At 35.6% G+C, this 24,400-nt stretch overlaps 4 protein-coding genes across 7 annotated transcripts; 1 reads left to right on the top strand and 3 right to left on the bottom strand.

Moving 5' to 3' along the window:
- LOC18790265 (translation initiation factor eIF-2B subunit beta) lies at positions 1,847–5,840 on the bottom strand. The gene is made up of 10 exons (XM_020555594.1): positions 5,788–5,840; positions 5,520–5,677; positions 4,588–4,858; positions 4,552–4,556; positions 4,290–4,416; positions 3,503–3,610; positions 3,314–3,416; positions 3,103–3,228; positions 2,314–2,507; positions 1,847–1,980 (listed from the first exon to the last, which is right to left on the bottom strand). The coding sequence occupies exons 1-10, from the start codon at positions 5,838–5,840 to the stop codon at positions 1,866–1,868; spliced, it is 1,260 nt and encodes a 419-aa protein (XP_020411183.1). The 3' UTR covers positions 1,847–1,865.
- LOC18791613 (60S ribosomal protein L14-1) lies at positions 6,673–8,687 on the bottom strand. Its single transcript, XM_007223790.2, has 5 exons — positions 8,579–8,687; positions 8,341–8,442; positions 7,322–7,451; positions 7,127–7,239; positions 6,673–6,946 (listed from the first exon to the last, which is right to left on the bottom strand). The coding sequence occupies exons 1-5, from the start codon at positions 8,579–8,581 to the stop codon at positions 6,890–6,892; spliced, it is 405 nt and encodes a 134-aa protein (XP_007223852.1). The 5' UTR covers positions 8,582–8,687; the 3' UTR covers positions 6,673–6,889.
- On the bottom strand, positions 11,152–16,536 carry LOC18790117 (protein NPGR2). 2 transcript variants are annotated; one of them, XM_007225150.2, is made up of 6 exons: positions 16,233–16,536; positions 15,481–15,758; positions 14,334–14,586; positions 12,751–13,967; positions 12,244–12,397; positions 11,152–11,734 (listed from the first exon to the last, which is right to left on the bottom strand). In XM_007225150.2, exons 2-6 carry the CDS (start codon positions 15,736–15,738, stop codon positions 11,418–11,420), a joined length of 2,199 nt encoding a protein of 732 aa, XP_007225212.1. In that variant the 5' UTR covers positions 15,739–15,758; positions 16,233–16,536; the 3' UTR covers positions 11,152–11,417. The 2 variants fall into 2 exon arrangements, with proteins under 2 accessions (XP_007225212.1, XP_020426370.1); XM_020570781.1 differs by lacking the exon at positions 16,233–16,536 and having other exon boundaries at positions 15,481–16,212.
- LOC109946889 lies at positions 19,428–22,339 on the top strand. Of its 3 annotated transcripts, XM_020556061.1 has the most exons (4): positions 19,428–20,584; positions 21,168–21,613; positions 21,725–21,958; positions 22,068–22,339. In XM_020556061.1, the coding sequence occupies exons 1-3, from the start codon at positions 20,572–20,574 to the stop codon at positions 21,905–21,907; spliced, it is 642 nt and encodes a 213-aa protein (XP_020411650.1). In that variant the 5' UTR covers positions 19,428–20,571; the 3' UTR covers positions 21,908–21,958; positions 22,068–22,339. The 3 variants fall into 3 exon arrangements, with proteins under 3 accessions (XP_020411650.1, XP_020411649.1, XP_020411648.1); XM_020556060.1 differs by having other exon boundaries at positions 19,456–20,584; positions 21,225–21,958; XM_020556059.1 differs by having other exon boundaries at positions 19,456–20,584; positions 21,168–21,958.

The raw sequence follows: 24,400 nt of genomic DNA, 5'->3' as shown, positions 1-24,400 counted from the left end.
TAGCTTTAAGAATATTCGTCACCAAATCTCTATCTAGAACGTGCTGAGCTGTTTGTAATATTGTTGTCCTCCTCAACACTCTGCAATATATGTATATTCCAGAAAAGGACCAAAACCATGCATACATACATACCTGGATAGAGTTAACAAGATCAACAGGAAAAGAGCATGCCTAAACTGTTGGCCCATCTATATATACTTTTTCTAATATCAACCAACTAGAAAGTGTCACATCTTAACAACTTTAATTCATATACTTAGCTTAAATAATTTATTTGCACCATTGTGGTGGTTAGTTCATCTATTTTTGACCATATTCTTTTTATTTTTCTTATAATCCAAAGGTTTTGCTTACTATCCGCCGGTGACATTGATCTCACCTACCATGGAAACAAAGGCTCTCTTACCTCTAAATGTTCTAATGTCAGGCTCACCATTACTCGTGTGATGAAAACTCTTGCCTGTGCCACCTCTGCTGGGTTAAAGAAGTGGAAAGTACTAAAGATAAATTGTTGTGTTCTTTGATTTTTTTTATATTTTGTGGTGCGTGTACCGGTCTTTTTTCTTCGGTCAGATACCTTCACATGTTCTGAAGACCTATAAAATACTAATATATTTAATCTTAGTAAATTTAGGTTTTACTCATAAAAAAAATTTCACTTTTAGAAAAAGCCAAAGCTTTTTCAAAAAAGACAGAATAACCTCTCAACTTTCAAACCAAAGACATGCAAATGTAAAGGATTTCTTAGGAAATTAAAAAATAAATAAGGGTAATTTTGTCCATTTTTGCTTCTTTTAAAAATTTTCTCTCTCCTTTGGGTTTTTCCAAAGTCTCCCTTTAATCTTTGCAAATAAATTGCTTGCGTTAAAACATGCGTTCACTAATTCATCATTGTCCAGAAAATGCATCAGTTTCTACTCTATATACTTTTCTTGGCCTACAACCAGTCCAAAGCCAACAAGAGGGCATTCTTTCTCCCCAAGCTTGGCCAATTGAAGCTGGGATTAGCATGCCAGCTTGATTTTGATCCTTCCACTGTATTAATTTTGATGAAAATCAAAGAAAATAAAAATTCCAAGTTTCTGAATTACCTTTTCCTTCTACCGTATCACTTTCTGACCTAGCTCGCCTCCCAGAATAATCATAACAAAACGAGGAAGCAGTCGGATATTATTAAACATCAAACTATAGCAGGCAGGTACAGGCTTGTAAGACCAAACTTATCGTTGCATAATATCTGTAAAAAATTTCTTCAAGACGGTTGGTTCATGGAACACTGAAAAAAACTGAGACAATAATTTTCATTTCTGTAGGAGAGAGCTATCCCATAACTTGGTAAGCAAAGCAAATGCTTTTCTTATATCTTTGCTGTGTTGGTTTTTTTTTTTTTTTTTTTTCCTGCTAGCATTCTGTGTCTTTATGTTCTGCTTTTCTGATGCAAGCTTATCTGCTTCTTTGGACAATATTTAGGGGGTTCCAAATGCGGTCTGGAGAGCAAATTAATTGGAAGTTGGTATTTGGACCCTGTATCTTGACTTTGAAAAATGAAACAAATTTATCAGCGCAAGTTTGACTAATCTAAAATACACTATTCATCTTTAGGGGAAATCAAGCATCAATGTCTTCTAAGCAAGTTTGACTAATCCAAACTAAACTTTTCATCTTTGGGGGAAATTGTACCTAGTCTTGATATTTAATAACCATGATTTTAAATGTAATACGTATAAATATACCAAAATCATGAGATATCTGAATGTCTCTACAGGCACACTGATAGACATAATCAGTATGCCGGAAAAAGTAAAAAAGTAAAATGAAGCTATAGTATCTAGGACTTACATTATAAAGAGAAAAAATAGCTCCTCTATATGGAATTAGAATGTTCACTTTCAGGAAGCAGTTTTTGTTGCAGAGCCAAATCATCAGCAGAGTAAAATTCAGAAATGAGCCTATAGATGAATGATGGAGTATGCCCCCCACTGCAGAGGAAGTTCAGGAAAATGAAAAAAATCATATCAGTTAAAGAAATGAAAGGAAAGATTTGCAAGCACTTAAAGTTGAATTTAGTAGTATAATTTTCAGTTTACAGCGAAAGGAGAATGATTGCTTGGGATGTCGTGCAAGCTGTTTTTGCTTGGCATCCCATCATAGTCGTGCAAGACAACTACCTAAAGCAAAGTAACTGCGGTTGTATATTGAACAGAAAGCTAAGATTGAACGTTTTGAATGAACTAGCAATTGCACTATAGTAGAATACGAATGGAACTTCAAATTAATTCTGCACAAAAGGATAGGAAAAAGAATGGTCTTACGTATCAGTGACAAAAAGACTGACTAGTTCTGGTGGCACATAATCAAATGCAGGATTAAGAACATGAAGAAGAGGAGCTTCGCTGCCGATACTAAAATCTATGCAATCTGAGAATTCCCCAAAAGATAAGAGTTCCGATGGGCATCTCATATCATTCAGCAAAACCTCCGGATTATTTGGATACAAAGGACACAACTGTAAAAAAAACAAGGAAATAACAAGACAATATAAATTAATAGGGGAAGAAAACACAAAAGATCAGTAGAATGTGTTCTTAAGCAGCAAAGTTATGATCCTAAAATTGCAAAACAGAAGCTTTGCACTGATCTCCAGTCTTCAACCATAAATTGCTGCCCAGAAATCAGCAATACATGTCTAAAAGTTTCAGCATGACAGGATAGAAACTCCTTACCATAAAAATGTAAAGTTCTAAGGAGTTCTAATGAGATCGGTAGTTAATAGTATTGTTGACATAGACTGTGGCATCTAAATCAACATTCATGCTTTTTTTATTTAGTTTCTTGATAAGCATCAGAACATCCATAGAAGATTAAATTTGTTCCTTATATACATTGAGTTTTGAGATCTTCTACAATTTTTTTTAAAAAAATGATGAACAGCTAAATGTTAAGTGAATAAAGATGAAGAGCATTACTGCAATAATGCATCCGTATACTTAATTGATCGGTCTGACATATATACTGAAAGGTTATTTCCCTTTTAGTATTGAAATTCTTCAATTTTTTTGCAAAAGTTCAGTAAACGTGTACAAGTTTTTTCATGCCAATACCTTATAAGTGCCAGCAACCACGACAAATGGAACAGCATGCTTTCTTGCAGCAAGTGCAACCATGTTTATGCCAACAGGAGCTATGACTCCACCATTGGCCAGCACAGCACGAACCCCAACTACAACCTGTACGCGAAGTTTTTGATGAGTACAGCTAGATTCTACATAGCATTAGCACAGAAGTAAAAGAGTAAGCAAAGTTAAAAATTACCATGTTTACTCGTGAAATCATGGCAAACACTGAAGAGTCGGCAATCATTGTAGTTTGTAAACCTTTTGCAGCCAGCCCTTTTGCAAGAACATGTCCAAGATACCTACGCAAAAACCAAGTAAGCAACAAGCCAAAAAAAAAGAGTGAAGGATCAATTAATCAACAAGTAGGTTCTAATCATGTACATACTTTGGAGCACCCTCAGCAACGACCACCTGGAACGATCGTTTCTTCTCCTTCGCAGCACATAGGAATTTCTTCACAGTTCTTGAGTGGCCTAAGGTTAGTACCACCTCGCTGAAAAACAGTTGCAGTTGTAATGAAGCCAGTACATATTCATAAGCAACACATATACGACAAGTTCAACTATCTGTCTGAGGAAACATGTCTATCAATAGATCACTGTGCAAGCAGGCATTTAATCAAGAGGAACAAAAATCTCCACTTCATAATACTTGTTCATTGGGCTGTCTACAAGCTTCATTTGGCTAATTATTTCTTCTCAACTAAGGGAGGTTGCATGCCAACTAAGATGCATAAGTTATATGAGCTACCGAGCAGCAGAGCTAAGATATTTAAGGCAGGAATAAACTAATAATGATGTTCCACCCAAACCAATTCAATATGGATGTAAAACCGACAGTATATAACAACCATGTTTATTTTTTGCATGTAAAGTCTTTTGAACTGAATAAATAGGGATATAATCCACCTGAATATCATCCTTCACAACCAGAGGGACCATAACCATATAAATATGACTGAAAAGGATGGATTCAATCAAGAAGGAATGTTATGGATCAGAGGATCAGGACAGAGTATTCACAAAATATGACATCAAAAAATTTTTGAAGCTAGAATGCACATATCATAAATCAAATGGATATGAGGAGACAACAAAATTTCAGGAGACTGTTTAAATATGTGAAGAAAATCCGTAGCAGAAAATATGTTCATAGCGTGAAAGAAAAATTACTTCTGATGGATTAGCTCTACTGCCTGATCTGCAATCTGCTCATGGCAAGTTTTTATATCTTCAATGAGATCATTTACTGCCTCCATGATATGGCGCTTCAATGTCAAGCTGCTTGGACTTTTATCAGCTATAAAGGACAACTTCAATTTAGTTTTAAAATACTTTTCTTAAATGCCTAAATTTGTTTTTATTGGACGCTTGTTGTACTCTCAGGTAAATAATAACAAAAGCAATGATATATTCTTTGATAACAAAGTGTTACGGGATCTTAGATATGAACTACAAGGATAGCTCAAACTTGCCTTTTCCCTCAATATCATGATTCCTTGAAGCTGAAGGATGGCAAGCTGGTGGTGTGTCGGTTTTGCTCCCAAGCAGCGTAGCCAATGAAGGTGGATGCAGAATTCTTTGATAAGTAGCAGCAGACGACAGGAAAAGTTTATCATCTTCCTCATCAATTTCTCTATCACTGTCTTGAGAGGATAAAGTCAATTCTCCAGCTTGAAGTGAAAGCTCCTCCTCTCTAATAATATACAAAACACGCCTCACAATGTTCCCAACAGCAAGTTCTGCAATCCCACCATTCCAAAACATAGTCATTATAATCACATAACAAATTCATAGCTCTCATGTACTTGAACAAGACTTAGGGCCATCTTGGGACGTGTGGAACGTCCTGTCATTACTAGTCATACATTGTGTACGCAGATTTACATATGATGTTTGATTATGATCTTGAAAGTTAAAAACTTGTGATGATGATACTCTAAAACCTAATCTGACAAGTGCTTATGTAATATATTTAATTTCAATTAAAAGGGTAATGTTTTTGCTATAGCTATATTGGGTGTGTTATGTTACTATATTATAAATCAGAACTGCACATTGGGACATGTATCCACCTAATCAATGGCCATGGTTCAATCTGACAACATAACATGCCAGACTATCTGACAAGAGAATATTTTGACAGATTACAAATATCCGCAACCTAGGTTTTCAGTATAAGTTGCAAATTTTTCAGTGAAAGTAGATAACAAGACAGACACCTTGGCAATTGTAAGTTTGGTAACATTTACTACTATAACAATTACATGAACAGTTTCTGTTCTAATCACATCCGAAACGTTATCAGTTCCTAGGGTATTTTCTTAACTTAATTAATTAAAAATAGAAATTGTAATTTAATCAATTTTCCTAAGTAAAACTTCTAATTCTAAAAGAACATACCAACAGGATTAGCATCAATAAGCCGCCCGCCAACACCTCTGACGGCGTCAATAAGAACGGCGGCATGGTTTGTGGATGATGTCATCTTCTGTTGCGATATTACCGTCCGAAGCAACTCCGCCGTCATCCGAGCAGTCTCCCTCGAACCCTCCACCTTCCTGCCACCACATTAAACAACTCTAACCAAACAAAAAACACATAACACAATACAGAGCCGGCACATGCATGCATAGAAAGATACACGTAGCAGAAACAGTTCAAAACGCACCGTTTGCTGAGCTTAGTGGCAAAGTCATTGACGAGACCTTGGACGTCGGCCATAATTAACCTGAACCCAAAGGATGTTTTGAGAAACGGACTTTGAAAGAAAGAGGATGAGATCGTTTCAGTCACCTGAAGAGGCTTCTTCTCGTACGAACTGTGAGAACGAACTCAAAATCTTGTGAGGGTTTATGGAGAGAAGAATAATATATGAAGTTAATAACTACTTGATTCCAGTTTTGATTGGGAAAGATTGAGTGAGATATAACCACTTCATTCCAATTTGAGTGAGATATAACCACTTCATTCCAATTTTAATTGGGAAAGATTGAAATGAGATATATAAGTTATTAACCACTTCATTCCTATTTTGGTTGGGAAAGAGTGAGATTATGCCATTATTATGTGTTTGTAAAACACAATTTTTTAATAATTATTTTGTATTTTACACACAAAACGCTTTAAACACTTCAATTACAAACCCCTAACAATTAAACACTTGAATTACAAATCCCTAACAATTAGACACTTGAATTACAAACCCCTCGCTATTAGAGTTCGCCTAAGTGGTGTGAGAGAGGGTAAGTGGAAAGCAGATACTGGTCTTCAGAATTCGATTTGCTTTGCCAAGGACAAAGGTAAAGAACTCATGCCAAATCTCCTTTGCGCAGATTATTGCAGAAAATTGAACAGTTGAAATCACTAATCTTACTCCCGAATTGTATAGGAACTAATCAAACTCAGCACCCCAACTGTTTTGTAGCGAACCGCACCACATACAATCAATCAATCCAATTTCAGCTCAGATCACAATTTGTTGATATACCAACTCTTTTGTGTTATGCCACCACCTGGGTGCAGAATGACGAATAATACTAAGCGTGCACCAAAATTGAGCATAAAAATCCATACAAGAAAATGGTATTCTATACGTGAAACAGACTGGCAGAATTAATCAAGAGATGCGCCAACATTTGTCAACAATACTAGAAACAACAATGATCTGAAAACTAAAATTGATTGAAGAAAAACAAAGGGATTACATTCAAACATAAAGCTTTCAAAAGAAAATCCATGACAAAATTGTAAACTAAATATCATGATATTTCCTAAGATGCACTCTCCTTCTTCAGTTTTGCAAGCTCGGTTCTCACCAGCCCAGCTCTCTGCAAATAAGGAAAACCGATTAGCTCCGGAGGGTTCAACATGACAAAGACAAAGAACTAATAGCAAACATCCATCCATAAGACTCATATGAAACAGTGGCTAATAAAGGAAATATAGGACAGTTTTGCATAAAGGAACTCATAGTTAAAACATAAGTATTTGTTTATGGCATAACCAACCTTAATCTTAGCGAGCATGAGCTTGAATCGATCAAAGTCATTAAGAGCTGCCCTTCTCTTCTGAACAATCAGCTTCCTACCCCAAGAGCTATTCTCCCACTTCTTCTTCACATCTACCAACATATATACAATTATCCAAAAGGAAAGTATGACATGAAAATAGGACCATCAATGTTTAAAAGTTATTGAGCTTACCAGCAGCCTCCATGGCAGCAAGCAGTTCCTTCTTCTTGGGGACCCTTTTGATGTCAATTTTGATGTCAGTTAGGGAAAGTCTCTTGAAATTCATTTGGGATCTCACCATATCAGGGGCATCAACAAGAGCCTACAGAGGACAATTAACAATAGAAGAAACATTATAAATATGTTGAAGGAGATGTGAAGCATGTTAACCGAACATACAACTAGGGATGGGCAGAGATCGGGTTGGATCGGATTGAAGCCCAATACAATACCAACCCAAAATTCTCCAGTCGTGATTTACCAGACCAACACCAACCAAATCATTAATAAACTAGACAAACCCAATCGATTTAGGTTGGATTGGAAATCATGCTAACATTTGGACTTAAATGAAAAGTTCATATCTCCAAATTTTCCCACTTACAAACCAAGAAAAGCCATAGTAAAGAGGGTTATGTGCTGCCAAAAGATTTAACCCTTCTAATCAGTGCAAAACAAATTCTGACAAGAATAACCACTTCCCAGCAAATAGAGAACCAAGAAAAGCCCCTGGTAGTCATATTATACTTCTAATGAGCAAAATAGTTATTACAGCTTCGGAAAACCAAAAGACATCGCACGATACATCAGAGAAGTTGGCATATACAACACAAGGAAGAAAAACAAACTCCCAAGTATTCATATTTCACTCTAAACCCTTTTATTTAATATCAAATCAATCTTTCAGTTGAATTGCAACATTCACATAATCAAATACAAGAAAACCATTAATGTTTAAGGAATTGTTTAGTTTGTTGTAAATCTATCCGCTGGTAGGAGATTCAAAAATACAAAATACAAAAAACTAACCCAGCTCATGAAGAAAAAATCTCAGCTTGGTAGCTCAGAAAATACTATCCAACGTGCTAATTTAACAGCAAAGCATGAATCCCAAAAATTATTTCCTACAATTCCTCAGTTGCCAAACAGAACGCAATACAAAATTAACAAAAATTGAAAACTTGATAGAGAAAAAAGGAAAGAGAAGGTACTCGGTTCTGGTCAAGGACGTCGACAATGACGACGAGTTTCCCATAGTCCTCGCCGTAGTTAACGAGAGCCACCCTCCCGATCTCGACGTATCTCTTGAAAGGCTATCCAAACAAAAACAAGAAGAAACAAAGCAGAATGAGATTAAAGAAGAACGGCACGAGGTCGTACAAACAAAGCGAGTTAACAGAAGGCAAACGACTTCGTATGGACGAGGGAGGAGGACTAGAGAGAGCTCACCATTTTTTGTTCTGGTCAAGTGTGCGACTGTGAGAACTTTGAGCAAGGAAGGAGGCGGGGCGTAGAAAAGCAAATGAAGCAAAGGTTGGGGATTTAGGGTTTTTGTTACGGTGAATTAGAAATTATTTAGAGCAATTATTCTCGAAGTCCTTCAACTTGATTATATTCTCACATTTAGTCCTTTATTTCTATCAATTTTATCGTAACTAGGGATACATTAGGAATTTTATTTCAAGCATTTAATAATTACTATTTTGAAGGACTACATAGAAACTTTTGAGTATAAACTATAGTCTAAACTAAGAGGAAAAGGATTTCTCACACACTACTATAATACCATGAGAATTTGAACATGAGACCACGAGTTTGCAAATCAACGCTCTTTTCTTCTAAACTAGACCCATTAACAAGGACTATACAAACTAAATGATAAGTCTAAGGACTAAAATGTAACTTGTTAATAAGTTAAAGTACCATTGCTTCAAATTAGTCTTTAATTTTTAAAACGTGAGATAAAATCCATAATTTCCTTTAACATTAAAAATCGGACAAAAAAAAATTAAACGAAAAGAACATACGAATATGGCCGAATTGAATAAACTAACAATTGAATTCTTCTTTTGGCCTTTTCTGAAACTAATTAAAATATTTCTATACTAATTCAAAATAAATGATAAGTGCACAAAATAATTCAAAATAATTAATTACTATTTATTAAGTAATTTATAAAACTAATTAAAATATTTCAATACTAATTATTCACTAAACAAATAATAACTAAAAGCTAATTACTAATTATATTAATTAAATAACCCTAAATGGTTAAAACCTTAGGTTCGAGCTGTAATGTTGTTTCTTGGAATACAAGCCTGACATTCTTGGGACGGCTCTGCTTGTACAGTTCGTGTGCAATAAGCTTATGTCTTCTATTGACACCTGCTTTTTCAAAATTAGTTTGTTTAGTTTAATATTTGTAATTAAGTAAAATATTAGCCTTATTTTAATTATATTAATTATTTTTTATTTAATGAATAATAATTATTTTAATATTTTAATAAATTTCATAAATTAGTTCATAAATACTAATTAATTATATTTACTTATTAAATATAATTTTGTGGACCTTAAAATTATTTTCAATTTATGAATAGTTTCAATTTTTCAAAAATTATTTTAGTATTCCAGAAACGAATTTGAGCCACCAAACCCTAAATTCAAGTCTCAAACCTTTTTCAAGCCTCCAAACCTTACAAGTATATCCTCGCGGCTAAACTCTTTAAATAGAATATTTGAAAAGTATAACCGCTCAGCTCACAGGTTTTAAATCAGTCCATCTAACATTTCAATCATTTGTTAAAATTAAAGCACAAATACTTCATTCGTGCTCTAAATACCTGCCACGAAGCAACACATTTGTGCTCTATAATCAATGAAAACTGCTATAGAAGAGACCGATCGCTTTAAAATGGCTACACCGTGGCCATCTACATAGAGCCCAGTTATCTGTGCTGTTTGAAACAAAGAGCACAAATAAAATTTGTGCTTTTCATGTCAAGCTTTATGGCTTCTTTTCTTTTCAATTGGCAGGTTCGGGTTGGATCATGGGCTTGTAGGAGCCTCTAGTTCAGTAAAATTTTAAAATCAAATTCTACCCAACCAAGATTGGTATTGTGTTTTTCCTGTCATTCTTTCCCCATTATTTCATAAGATATTTACTTTAATGTTGTAATGAACATGAATCTAAAGCTGAATTTACATCATTGATCCAGCCCTTTAAATCATGAAAATGAATCTAAATCTGAAAAACAATGCTGTCATTTACATAATTGATACAGCCCTTTAAATGATCAAAAGCTGAATATTTGTCATGGTTGCTCATTGACATGTAAGATATATGTGCACATATATTCATGCAGAGACTGCCTTGTACTTCTCACAAAAGTGGTATGAAAGCTATCAGATCTGAAACTTTCTAATGATCTAATGGCTATTACTTCTGGTCCATTATTGCAGATCTATTTGAAAGATACGGCAGCTTCTGCATTAACGTTGAAATGAGGGGATGCATTTATTACAACTTGCTAGCAAGGTGAAGGTAGTAAACATGTATTTCGTATTAGATGTTTCTGCTTTTCATGCCACGAAATGATATCACTTCAACTTTTGATTGTTCATCAAGATGTTGGCAAATACATGTCACGCTTAAGCTTCTAATTAACGTTTAGGAAAATCATGGTTAAGCTTCTAATTCAGGACTATGGTTTTAGAAAAATCATGGTTAGGTTTCACTTTCTCGAGGTTTCTTGGTTCTGTGTGTGTTGATAAACAAAACTTCGTTGAGGTTACTGGTTATACTCTCTGTATTGGAGAAATAATTAGCCACCCCACCCGCATAGAGCTGAAAAGTTTCAATAATAAAAATGATGCCTATTGCCTACTAGCTTTGGCAAGGGTGAAAATAGAGTCCGTCAAAGAAATATTATCACAAAAGCGCATTAGATAATCCAGAATCATACCATCTTGTTTAGGAAAAGAAATCAAAAACAACAAACAAACAGCTTGTACAAAGGATAGGAGGTCGCAAGGTAGAGAAATAGATAAGAACTCAATATAATTTCAGGTGAAGCAAATTCAACACAGATGAGGGTGCAACAATTTTTCATATTCTATGTTTTCACCTTTCTGTATAATTGACAAACCGCTGGTTGATTGACTATCATACATAGTTTAGAAGGTGCGGAAGAATCATACATAGTTTGGAAGGTGCGGAAGAATCATACATAGTTTGGAAGGTGCAGAAGAATCATACATAGTTTAGAAGGTTCAGAAGTATAGGTGGTCATCGGAAGGGTTCAATTGGTGCATGTTCTTCAAGGAAAGCTGCCGCCTCAAAGCACTCAGCAGTTTCCAGTGCTGATGCCCCTGCATCGGCTTTGTAGAGCAGCCCGAGATTGTACCAAGCAGAAGGGTTTCCTCTGTCAAGTCGTAGTGCATCCATGAGAAAGCTTCTGACTACTGGCAATGATTGCCCACCAAACTGTCTGAGAATACAGGCAGTGGATATCAAGCTTGGGACATGAGTGGGTTCAACATCTAATGCCTTCCTGAATGATTCTAAAGCTTCTTGGTGGAGACCCTTAGCTTCATAGAGTAAACCTAGCAAAATAACCAAGTTTTAAATCCCATAACAAGAGGTCCTTACCTAGTTTTGAACAAATTTTTGGTCTTTCAACATCTAATGTACTATGGTTTCCTTTCAATGTGGGGAGGATCAGAAAAATGGCAAAAAGTTTTTATTCAAACTGAATTCAAGAGAAATGACTTTGAAAACTTTTATGCAAGGGTTTTTAGGATCAAGATCAAAATACAAGTTCATTATTTGAAGCAACTGTTTTGTATAAGTACTGAAAGAAGCGGTTGCCACTCAATTACTCGAAGCCAGAAGTGAAGGCTGATGAAAGAGAGATAGCACTTCAAATTTGAATAATTTGGTCCGAAAGTTACACCCTATGGCGATTTCACTTTGTACTTCAAAATTATATTTCAAGAACTGAGATTCTCTGCTACCAGAGACAATGAGTATCAGGAAGTAATAAAGGCATCAATATAAGCATCCAAGATGGAAAGAGTACCAGTATTACATAAATATATTAGTAGCAATATACCTGTAGAATGCCATCTAGAAGCAGAATGAGGATTGATAGCCTGGGATTTTGAAAGACAGACCTCAGCATCACGCCATTGTGACAAGCTTGTGTATAAATTAGCTAAATCATGCCACGTCTCCATTTCCAAGCTTCTATTAATCTCGCTCCTACTCTGTACAATGTAAAAATAAAAATGTAAATATTCAACAATTTGCTACCTCGGAACAGTCTTCTGTAAACATTAATTGGGTACTGACTTCAAAGCTAAGCTTTAAGCCCCTCTCCTCCACTTCAATGTTTATTTTTATAGCATATTTATGCATCTCAAATAACAAATAATGCGTAAAATATTGTCAAACCCAAATTTGATAGTAAACCTAACCATGAATTTTATAGTCAGCTAAAGTACTGGAAGAATGCAAATTTTGGCTAATAGTAATAAAAGATTTGCCAGCAAAGCAGATTTTCAAAGATATCAAACATGCAGGGGTTCAAAATAAATGTATCACCATTAATTACTATTACCTTTAGAAGCCTCTTTTCAGCACCTAAGTTCTTAGTCCGAACTTGAAGAACAGCCAGAAGATGAGTATATGTTTCTATGGCATTCTTCAGCTGGCCTTGTGCAATATGGAGTTTTGCTTTAGTTCGCAGAAGTTCTCCTTGATCCCACTTCCCTGTCTGATCTAGAGCAGCATTGATTACAGTCTCTGCATCAATGAACCGTTTTTGAGCTGACAATATTCGTGCCAAAAGAGTATATGCTTTTGTACTGGACCCAGCTTCAAGCTTTAATAGCTGCTTTGCATAATAAAGTGCAAAATCTAACTTCCTTTGGTCAGCGTGTTCTAGACAAAGATGAAATACAACATATGGACTCCTCTCTCTCATAATTTTCTCAGCAGATTGTAGTGCTTGTAACGCTTCAGACTGCTTCAAAATCCTTTCAGAATCAGAAGCGACTGATCTGGATTTAACCGACAGGGAAACACCCAGTAAGCAATTTGCAATACTTAACATTTGACTGCATTTTCCATCCAACCGTCCAAGTGCTTTGTATGCATATTTGGTCCCATCATCAATGCAAACCAAATTCTCACTGCAAATCTTAGAAGCCAGTAATAATTCCAGAATGCAGTCCGTGTTCTCTCGATTATTTAAAACATTCCTTAAAAGATTCAAAGCAACCAAGTCATCACCTTCCCCATAGTAACAGAGTGCTAGGGTGCAATATCTTTCTTGTCTTCCCATAATTCCAGGAATCAATTCTTCAATCTGATGGGCTAGGGCCCTTATTTTCCCTGAAATGGACAAGGCAAAAGAAAGATGATCAAGGATTGATGGGTCCCATTCAATCCTTCCAGCAACAAATTTCCTTAGTAGAATCAACAACAGCAGAACAGCCTCTTCTATATTGTTTCTTGGCACAAAGGAGCTTTCCATCTGTGAACGTAGATTTGGAGGGTTTGCATCACAACCACTGTACAGAAGAAAAACTGCAAATTCTTTTTCTATCTTTGAAGTAACTTCAATGTCAAGATTCCAATGATAGAGGAGAGCCTGCCGGTATGATAAGATAGCCTCCTGGGGAGCCCCAGCAAGTATCCACAACTCTGGAAGTAACTCAACCGCTTTGCCTACAGTCTCTTGCAATTTACAATCAGAAGCAAAGTTTTCAGGCAAGCCTTCTGGTAATGCAGATTCCACAGTATCCAAAATAAGTTTGCATGATTGAGCAGCTTCTGCAAAATGGGTCAGCAGGTAAAATTAGCCCTGCAGAAATTATTATGAAAATGTACTTTCTCAATAATCTTCAAAGTTCTTAAACTTGTATGTATAAAGCGGAGCAGAAGCAACTAAATTATGCAAGTAAATGTATCAAAACACAAGTAAGAATTTCAGTTTTGGTTCGAAATCTAATTGTGTGATTGACTATAGCTATATCCTTTATAAACTACCTATAATTCTAGAAGCAAAAGGATGTTCCCTGGTTCATTCAAAGCTCATGAGATGAATACATCCCAGACAAGACGCAAGAAAGTCATAAAAGTATGAATACATATAAGACAGCCAGGAATTGGAAAGTGAACAGGAGATGGAAGGAATACCTCCAAACCGTCCAAGACCCTGTAATGACTTTGCTTTAAGAAAAATAGCTTCAAGGAGTAAACTAACAGCATGCATAGACATGGGTGGGACAGCATCACTTTGAGAACGACGTCTGTTGGGCTCGCATCTTCTAGAAATGGAGACTTTCATCTTGGGAATCACAGCAGCAATGTCTATTCCTTCAAATACATGAAGAGCAGCTTCTGTGTTACCTTTTTGATACTCAAGCCTTCCTAATAGAGCTCTTGCTTCCTATAAAATATGCAAATCTCTCAGCTTTAATAATTATCTGACAATGGAAGATTCAAGCAAACCACAGTAGCATATACTGTAACAATGCAGATGATCTGATATGAAGTAATTTTGGGAAATCCTAAGAATCTCCTATTATAGAAAAGTGTTAGAGACTCCTATCAAGAGAAAAATTGGCCTAATTCTTTAACCTTGATCAGTGTCACTGGGGAGTACCCCATGATAATAATCATCCAAAACTAGTGATTTTTTGAAATCAGTGAAAGTCAATAAGTCACTGCTTCAAAAAGTCCTACCATTCAAGGTCCTGGTTCTCAGAAAAGAAAAAAGAAAATTACAAAATAACTAGTAAACCACTGCATCACTAAAGCCATTGATTTATCACAAACATCAACCATGCCTTCACAATTGATGTCATCTGTGTAATCCCTTCAAAAACATTTCATCACAGGTGGAGCTTGCAGTGCAAATTCATGGACTATAACAAATCTATCATACCGTCTTTGGAATTTTTTAAAGCAAACTTCCAATTTCATCTAAATGTCAAGCAATGGAACTCAGGATTTTGTCAAAATTGGAATTATGTACTTGAATTATTTACTGTATTTCCGGATATCTAATTTCGCTGAAGATGATTCTAAATAAGGAACTCATTTGAGTTATACAGTATATAGTAAAACAGCTCATAACCGTAAATTAACCATTAGAAGGATAAACTCAAAGAAACAGTCCCACAATATGAATTGCTACCCGCACCGAGCATGTGATGAAGATATTCAGATTCTTTCAACACTTAAAAGTTGTTCAACTTATTCAATAATGGTTTACATACAAGGGAGTAAAACAAAAGCCAACAAGAACGTAAGAGCTATGCAAAACTTATTTGCAACCAACCTCATAGTTGAGATAACCACTCTCACGCAAAGAAGACTCAGCTTCTTCAATATTGCTATTATCCACCTTTGTTTCAATCTCACCTGCTCGACCGGAGTAGCCACCACTAGCTGAATAGTCCCGAGTTGCCAGGGAGTCAGATGAATGAGCAATTTCATCTACCCTTAATTGCTCCCCTGAACGCATACACTTGAGCATCTTATGCAACCTCCCTTTAATACTGAATCTTCTCTTATTCATCCACTTTTTAGTTCTCATACCGGATCATTCCAATTGAGCTGTTTCCAAATTAGCACCAACAACAAAAATTGAAAGAAATGAGAAAAGCAGAGCTCTTCAAAGAACATACATGACAGAGCAGCCCTAGTAGGTCATACATTCTTAGATGATGATCAGAAACACAACCATTGACACTATAAACACATGGTTTACTCAAAAATTCTGATTCCCAGAAAACAAAATTCCAAGCTTTCCATTCAAATGGAAAATTCACAAAGTATTCTGGAAACCCACTTCATAGACTCCAACAACCACCAATTGCAAACACTAATCACCCCACCATCTCATTAAAGATGAAAAAACAAAGGAAGATTTAAAATGCAGAAGAAATACTTAAAACCCAGTTTCAATTCAGCACGCCCAACACCACAGTCAGAGAAAACACAATGATTTTGGAACATAAAGTTGAAGTAAGAGAAAACCCCATCAAAGCATAAAAACCGCTGAGATCAAAACACCTTCGAAGAAAGTACCTTTTGGTTGGCAAAAAGCATTGACTGAGCCCACAAGCCATCAACTTCCCCATGCATCTCTCTCCAATTCATCCAAGGAAAGGTCAGTTGGACTTCTCCTGTTACCCAAGAATCCAAAGCAAAAATAACCCCTTTTTTCCCCCTTTTTTATTCTTTTTCTCAGGAAAGTCTTGTATATTGCTTTGTATGTGTTGCTTGATATATTCCTAACAGTTCTGGAGCTCAGAGTTTGTTGCATTAAATTATGAAATCTACCCCCCTGAGTCTTCATTCAAAGGTGTGAACAGAGGGAAGATTTCGGGCACCTGTTAATAACTTCAAAACGTATAATTATATCCTGCTAATTTAAAATAATAATAATAATAATATAATTCATTATTAAATTAAATTTAAGAAATGCAGCCTACTCGAAAGGAAATGCCCCAGGCCCACTTTGAAAATGAACCCCATTCCACTTTACATTTTGTCAACTGCCGGCCCCAGCAAGGTAATTTCCCTCTCTGTCTGTCAAGCATTTTGCCCACTTGCATGTATTGAGTAGCTACCATCTTTCCCTATGTTTAACAGCACTTCCAGCAGTACAGGCAAAACTCGGGCTTGGGGGGCTAGGGTCAAAAAATCGATTCCAGCAACAAAAGCTGGCAAGGGCGGGAGGTGGAGCCCAGCAGATTGGGCTGGCCTGAGGGCTGAGTGATGTCATGGCTTTTTGTGAGCCCATGTGGCGTCCTCTCAGCTCTTCGATCGCTTTTGTCCTCTAATCCAACGGCAGCCAATTTTTGTGTAATAAAAAAATAAAAAAATTTGAATTTTTTTATTTTAAATACCAAAAAATTAATCTTTTTTTTTCTATAAATACCAACCAATACTCTTCACTTTTGAAACCAAAAATCTAATTCAAAAATTTTATCCGATTATGAGATATGAATAGTATTGACACATATGAACCCAAAAATTTTATCTCAAAATATTATCCAAATTAATTATTTAGGTAAAAAAATTTGTGAAAAAAACAAAAAAAATGAATAGTATTTGCCTTTTGCCATGACAACTGCTGAAAACACACCTTGCTTTTTGTAAGGGCAGCCACTATTCACGTGAATAGTAGCTGTTCTAGCCCCCTCTTGCTATGGCAAAAGGCAAATTACTGGAAGTGCTCTAACCCTTTTAGGTGATTTTCTTATTCTTTCTTTTTGTAAGAATTTCTTGTACTTTAGATTGAAGTTGTTTTCTATTGTTTTTGTTTTTAACTAATTCAACTTAGGTGATTTTTTAACAATGCATATGGCCTTATATCTTCCCTCATCTCTGTCAACCACCCCCTATAGAACCCAACTTTATTCCAAACAATTTTTTGAACTCTCTCACATAACTAATGAATTTTTTTTTTATGATAAGCGATAGAATATTAATGAAAAAAAACTTGTGTAGGTACGAGTGATATGTATTGTTCATTCAAGATATTTATGTTGCACGGACACAGTTATGAGAACATGGAAACACGACATGGCGATACGAAAATTTTCAAAACATTAGGACACGAACACGGCTAGAAACACGTTAATTAAAATAATAATAAATTCTAATAAAATTATAATATTATATACTTATATATATTTTTTAAGAAATTTCATACTCAATACTTCAATGTCATATTACCATAAAACAGATTCATACACATTTGAGTTAACTTAGCATTAGTCATCTTTCCCTAAATAAAATAAAGAATGATACACATATTCATGATTCATCATAAACCAAATTTCACACATTTTTCATATATGATCTATCATCTTCAAAATAAGAAAAACGATTTCCCACTTCATAAAATAAGAATCGAGTTTGCATAAATAAATAAATAAAAGAAACAAAGTGAATGAATTACTCACTCAAAAAGATGCTTCTCTCACGACCAAATTGCTATCAATAGAAGTCAACCAAAAATACAGCGCTGCTATGAAGGAACAAAGAAAAAATTTTAAAAATATATTATTTACATATTTAGCCCACTTTTTAAAAATATTTTAAAGATGTCCACATAATTTTCAACAATTATGTTTTGATCCTAGTTTTTGTTTTATAATTTTCAAAATGGTCCATGTCGTGTTTTGACTTCAGTGACCGTGTCCAAAATGTGTCTTGACTGTTGACCCGTGTCAAAGTCGTATCTGAGGCATGTTCGAGTGTCCGTGTGTTCGACACCCTAACACTTTAGCCTGATGGAGTGTCCGTATTACATAATTTGAATTATAAATAATAATAAATTTAAAATATGTTATGTTATGATTCAATATTCATATTTATCATCAATGGTGAATTCATGCCAACAGGGTCTAACCTAGTGGAAAAGGGCTTTGACTTGCAAACTAAAGGTCTCAGGTTCAAACCCCCATGGCATCATAGTTTTGTATCTGTATAAGAAAACCTCCTTCCCTCTAATTTAGATTATCGCTTGTAAAAAAAAAAAAAAATTACCCATTATCTTTTTTAAAACAAAATCAATGGATGTATATGTTAGGTTTTCCTTTGTCTCAGCCTCCTATTTGGGGCATTTAGTAAAACATCTTGCAGGCTTTGCCTCCATATATGCTCCAAGATAATAACAAACCAACTGGGCAATTTTATCGGTTGATCCCACGTAGAGTGAGGGCAAGTGTCTGCACTCTCGTCCCTCAATGGATCTGCTAATTATTGTCATGTGGTAAGGGAAGTCACTACCCAAGTTTTTCTCATAATTAAACGAATTCTTATGAGTCCCCAGTTGCCACCACTTAAAATGAGAGGAATGTGGAGAAAATGTTATTTCCAAAGCATATTTCATTTCGAAAAGACTTATTTATTGTAGTGCCCCCGAAATTATGGTCAAATCTCACTTTATCCCTTAAAAGTTAAAGTGGTACAAAGTACCCCCTTGACCAAAGTTTGGTAATTCACTTTGCCCCCAACCATTACTTCTGTTAAATATTCTGATAAAAATATTGACATGGCACGAATGGGACCCTCCATTTTGCTGAAATGTGTACCACAAAAGGTCCATGTCTGTAAAATAATAATAAACAATAATTTTTATAATTGAAAATAAAATATTTTTTAAAACATCCATTACCCCTGTTAAATATTCTGTTAAAAATATTGACATGGCACGAATAGGACCCTCCCTTTTGCTGAAATGTGTACCACAAATGGTCCATGTCTGTAAAATAATAATAAATAATAATTTTTATAATTGAAAATAAAACTTCTCCTCACCACCCTCCTTCCTCTCTTTTTTTTTTGGTCAAGTCTGAAACTTCATTCCAAGCCGAAAAATCGGCAGAAGAGCTTACAATAAAGGAAAGAAAGCAAAACTAAAAGCCTTTCAACTGAATCCATACAACCCAACAAAGAAAAACTTTCAACCCAAAACAAAAATAAACTTAAGGAGGACATGGGAGTCCATCCGAGACTAGAACTTGCACCAGAGACAATGGTGGTCTTGAGACCCAGCTTTCCAGCTCCATAGCTCTAACTCCAATCATGGCTGCTTCATGAGCCGTCCGATTTAAATCTCTATGCACCCAACTCCATTGAACCTTATGATAGACCCACAGATTCTGTGAAGCTCCTCAAGAAGGGGCATAATGGACCACACTTTGTTTCTAAAGTCACCATTTATCCCATTGATAAGCAATTTTGAGTCAGTTTCCATAATGACATCTCTAAAGCCAAGGTTAGCTGACAAAGCAAGCCTTTTAATTGCTGAATGAGCTTCCGCAGCTAGTGCTGAATTACAGCAAATAGGACCAGCTAAACCCCCAACAAATTGACCATCAGAATTTCTAAACACACACCTATCTGCACCCTCCTAAACCCTAAACCCTTCCCCTATGCACCCTCCTAAAAATTCTCAACACACACACCTTTATCCTAACACCTCCTTCCCACACACCCTCCCTTTCGTTACCCCCAAATCAGATGTCATTGTAAGATAATTTATTATCCCAATCCTTTCAGAATTGGTCTTCTATTCATTATCGGATTGCAAGACTCAAGACTAATCAAGAGCTCAACACAACTCTCGACCTGCAGCCTCTGTGTCAGTGTCCCATATGGATTACAAAGCTAAAGGGGTTTCTAGTTCTATGAGAATTAGGATTAAAAGTTCTATAGCAATAAGGATACCTCAAGGAGTCTCTTGATGGGCAAGACTCCTTGAGTGATGCATATAAATAGAACAGCTCCCTCTAAGAGCCGATACACACAAAAATCTCATCAAGTGATTCACCCCATCTGGAATCTGAGAATAAGGCAATCGGTGATCTTAGAGAAGAGCTGTCTCCCAGGTGTTTGACAAAAGGCTTCAATGGCAGAACAAGGTTAGTGTTCAAGTTATTATAACTTTAAAGTTTACATGTGGTATCAGAGCATAAGTTATTTTATCTTTTACCTAACCAATTTTGTTGCAGCTTTTAGAACTTGAAAATTGAAGGATAATTAAAGTTTTCAAGGTTAAAGAAACTTGTTACAGCAAGAGTTAAAGTTAACACCTTGCTGTGACAAAACAGAAATTGATCAAAGTTTGTATAGTTCTTGCTGTGCTCTGAGCAAGCCAAAGCAACTCAGACACAACAAGATCTGTACATTCAAAGTTTTATGATCAAACTTGTGTTGAAAATAAAGGCATAATGAATGATTCACTGTCCAAAGATGTGAATGATTTATCATGCAATTATTTTCAGCAGAACAGCATAAGAGATGAAACATGTAGGCTATCAAGATTGTTCTTCTGTCCAAAGATGTGGAACTTTTCTTGTACAGGAAGCTTATGTGATTTTCATATCTTAGTGTTGATGAACATGTTTTGATTTCTTCACCTAAAGGTGAGAATTGATCATGTTTTAAAGATTCTGGGGTTTTTCAGTTTTAAACACATATATATATATACTATGTGTTTTTCAATTAATCACAACTCGATTGAAACTCTCATTGGCTCCAACTACACCAAATGGAGGGAAGATGTGGAAATTGCTCTAGGATTGCTGGATTATGAGATGGTCATTGAAGAAGAAGCTCCTGCAGAACCTGCTGCTACTGCATCTGCTGAAGCAAAAGCAAAATATGCAAAATGGATTAAAGCCAACAAGATGGCTATTCTAATCATGAGGAGATCAATTTCACCATCTGTCAGAGGAAGCATCACACCATCTGATAATGCCAAGAAGTTCATTGATTCTATTGCGGAAAAATTTCAGGAATCCAAGAAAGCTGAAATTGGTACTCTGATGGCACAACTTACTGATGCAAAATACAATGGGGAGAAGTGTGTAAGAACACACATATTGAATATGCTGGAAATTGGGAACAAGCTGCAAGCACTCAAAGTCAATGTGGATGAAAATATGATGGTACACTTTGCAATAAATTCTCTACCAAGCACTTTCAAGCACCTTAGAAGCACCTATGTAGCACAGAAGGAAATATGGACAGTAACTGACCTCATAGGCATCTGTGTGCAGGAAGAACAAAATATGAAGAAAGATAAGGCTGAAGAAAGAGTTAACATGGTTCACAACTTCAAACCCAAAAAGGATTTTGGAAAGGGTAAAATTGCTTGGAAGAAAAACAAGGAAGAAAAGGGAAGTAAGGGGCTAGAACCAGAAGGTTTCAAGTGTTACTTCTGCAAGAATTTGGTCATATGAAGAGGAATTGTGACAGATACAAACGCTGGCTAGATAAACAGAAGGCTAAAGGTAAGTCTAGTCAAGTAAATGTTTGTTTTGAGTCTAATGCAATTGGGATTTCTTCAGATTCATGGTGGTTGGATAGTGGTGCAACAGTTCATGTGGCTAATTGTTGCAGGGGTTCAAAACAAAGAGGTTGCCAAGCAAGGCTGAGATGAAGGTGTTCGTGGGAAATGGAGAAAGAGTCAAGGTGGAGTACATTGGATTAGCTAAGATCGTTTTGGAGTCTGGTTTTATTTTGGAGTTAGTAGATGTAGTTTATATTCCTTCTATGAAAAGGAATCTTATTTCAGTTAGTAAGCTTGTAAAATCAAACTTACAGTTTGAGTTTGATGAGTCTGGATTCTCCATTTTCAAAAATAAAGTTATGATCGGTAATGGTTTTCTAGATGATGGCATGTTTCGTTTGAATTGCAAGAAACCAAATCCAAGTACTGCTAATCTAAACATCAATCTGATAAGCACTAAAAGGAAAGCAGATAAAGAAGAATCATATAGACTTTGGCACAAGAGACTAGGACATGTCTCGAATGAAAGAATGAATCTGCTAAACAAAGAAAATCTGTTGCCACTACTTAACCACCATGACAAAGACAACGTTTGCATTGAATGTGTTAAAGGAAAGTTAACTAATTTGAGGAAGAAAGGTGCTACAAGAAGTGAGAAACTGCTGGAAATTATACATACTGACATATGTGGTCCTTTTCCCACTAAAACACATGATGGTTTTAAGTATTTCATAACTTTCACAGATGATTTTTCAAGATATGGTTATGTATACTTAATATCTGAAAAATCCAATGCATTAGACATGTTTAGCTTTTGTGCATTTTCTCAAAAAAATTTATGATGCTACATTGAAATTTAGTGCAACCAAAACTTGTACATCCCCAATAATTTTCTTAGAATTGGTTGCTTTACAAGTTCAAATAGAAGCTAAAATGAAGGATCCTAGAAATCCTACTATGCAACGGGTAGCATCTTTAATGAAGTTGAAATTTGACAAATATTGGGGGAGCTTTGATGTTGTGAATAAGCTGATATTTTTGGGCAATGTGCTGGACCCAAGGATGAAGCTTCAAATGCTCCAAATAAGCTTTGGCAATCTTGGGGGAGATGCTAGAAAGCAAGATGAGATTGTGAAGGAGGTGGTAAAGTGTTTGAATGAATTGTATAATGAGTATAAAGGGGTTGGAGGGGGTGTGAGCCAAATTGATGAGGATGAGATAGATGATGAGGTTGCACAAATTGGTGATGATGTTGATGTCACATTTCAACTAATGCAACAACTTGTGCAAAAGAGGAAGGATGAGCAATCCGTTGAGATATCCAATGAAGTGGATAAGTACTTGACGGATCCTTTTGAGAGCTCCTTGAGCAAACAATTCAATCTCTTGAATTGGTGGAAAGGGAACCAAACAAGATATCCTATTCTTTCACAAGTTGCCAAGGATATCTTTGCAATTCCAAGTTCTACGGTTGCTAGTGAAAATGCTTTTAGCCTAGGCAAGAGGATTGTGGATCCTTTTAGAAGCTCTTTGCATCCTAAAATGGTAGAGGCATTAGTGTGTACTAGTGATTGGCTTAGAGCAGACGAATTTTCCTTTTACAAGGAACCAACGGATGATGAGGTTGAATTCTACAAGGAAATGGAAGATATGACAACTTGTAAGTAATTAGTTTATTTATGCTAATGTTATTTATGCTTCTTCTTATAATAAAATGTACTAAACTATGTTGTTTTATTTGTAGATAGCATTGGTGCTCAAACAACACAAAGGGGTTCTTCAAATCCACTTACCACCAACACTTGAGTTTGTAACATTGGTGTATTGCATTTTTCCTTTTAGTTTGTAACTTTAATTAACTTTGAATTGGATTTTTCTTTTTGGTTGTAACTTTAATTCATTTTGCTTTTGGTTTGTAACTTTAAAGGATTTGGAATTGGAATGCTTGATAAGTTTAACTTTAATTGGAATGTTTGGAATTGTAACTTTAATTTGCTTAGGTTGTGAATGCTTGAGAATTGGAATCGATTGTGAATTTATATATGCTTGAGAAATTGAGGTTGTGTATTTATTTATTTAGGTTATAAATTTATATTTTTGTGAATGCTTGAGAATTTGCGGTTTTAAACCGCAAAACGCGGTCGGTTTGCGGTTTCAAAAATCACCAAACCGCAAATAGTCGGTCGGTTTGCGGTTTGAGTAAAAATTCGCGGTTACCGAACCGCAACCACCCCTAGCTGCCACCATGGACACATCACTTGAAAGCCCTAAACCCTAGAATGAGCCAAACATGATGAGTTTCTTTTGTTTTTCGTATGTATATCTAATCAAACAATATGGGTATAATATTTTCACATATATTTCATTCTTCGAAAGCATGTATTTATAATACAAGGTTACAAACCCTAGTAGGGTTATACTAAGAAATAAGAAGAAATCCTAA

The sequence above is a fragment of the Prunus persica genome, chromosome G1, assembly GCF_000346465.2.
Source record: "Prunus persica cultivar Lovell chromosome G1, Prunus_persica_NCBIv2, whole genome shotgun sequence".
NCBI classification, from domain to species: Eukaryota; Viridiplantae; Streptophyta; class Magnoliopsida; order Rosales; family Rosaceae; genus Prunus; species Prunus persica.
This window is presented reverse-complemented; position numbering and strand designations above follow the sequence as displayed.

Coding starts and splice junctions, on each gene's coding strand:
- LOC18790265 (XM_020555594.1), bottom strand. CDS start 5,840: ATGGCCGACGTCCAAGGTCTCGTCAATGACTTTGCCACTAAGCTCAGC. Junction 5,678..5,787: donor GCCACTAAGCTCAGCAAACG/GTGCGTTTTGAA, acceptor ATGTGGTGGCAG/GAAGGTGGAGGGTTCGAGGG. Junction 3,229..3,313: donor TGATTTCACGAGTAAACATG/GTAATTTTTAAC, acceptor CTTCGCGTACAG/GTTGTAGTTGGGGTTCGTGC.
- LOC18791613 (XM_007223790.2), bottom strand. Junction 7,240..7,321: donor TGCTGCCATGGAGGCTGCTG/GTAAGCTCAATA, acceptor ATATGTTGGTAG/ATGTGAAGAAGAAGTGGGAG. Junction 6,947..7,126: donor TCATGCTCGCTAAGATTAAG/GTTGGTTATGCC, acceptor CCTTATTTGCAG/AGAGCTGGGCTGGTGAGAAC.
- LOC18790117 (XM_007225150.2), bottom strand. CDS start 15,738: ATGAGAACTAAAAAGTGGATGAATAAGAGAAGATTCAGTATTAAAGGG. Junction 14,587..15,480: donor GTGGTTATCTCAACTATGAG/GTTGGTTGCAAA, acceptor CATATTTTATAG/GAAGCAAGAGCTCTATTAGG. Junction 13,968..14,333: donor GGGTCTTGGACGGTTTGGAG/GTATTCCTTCCA, acceptor CCCATTTTGCAG/AAGCTGCTCAATCATGCAAA.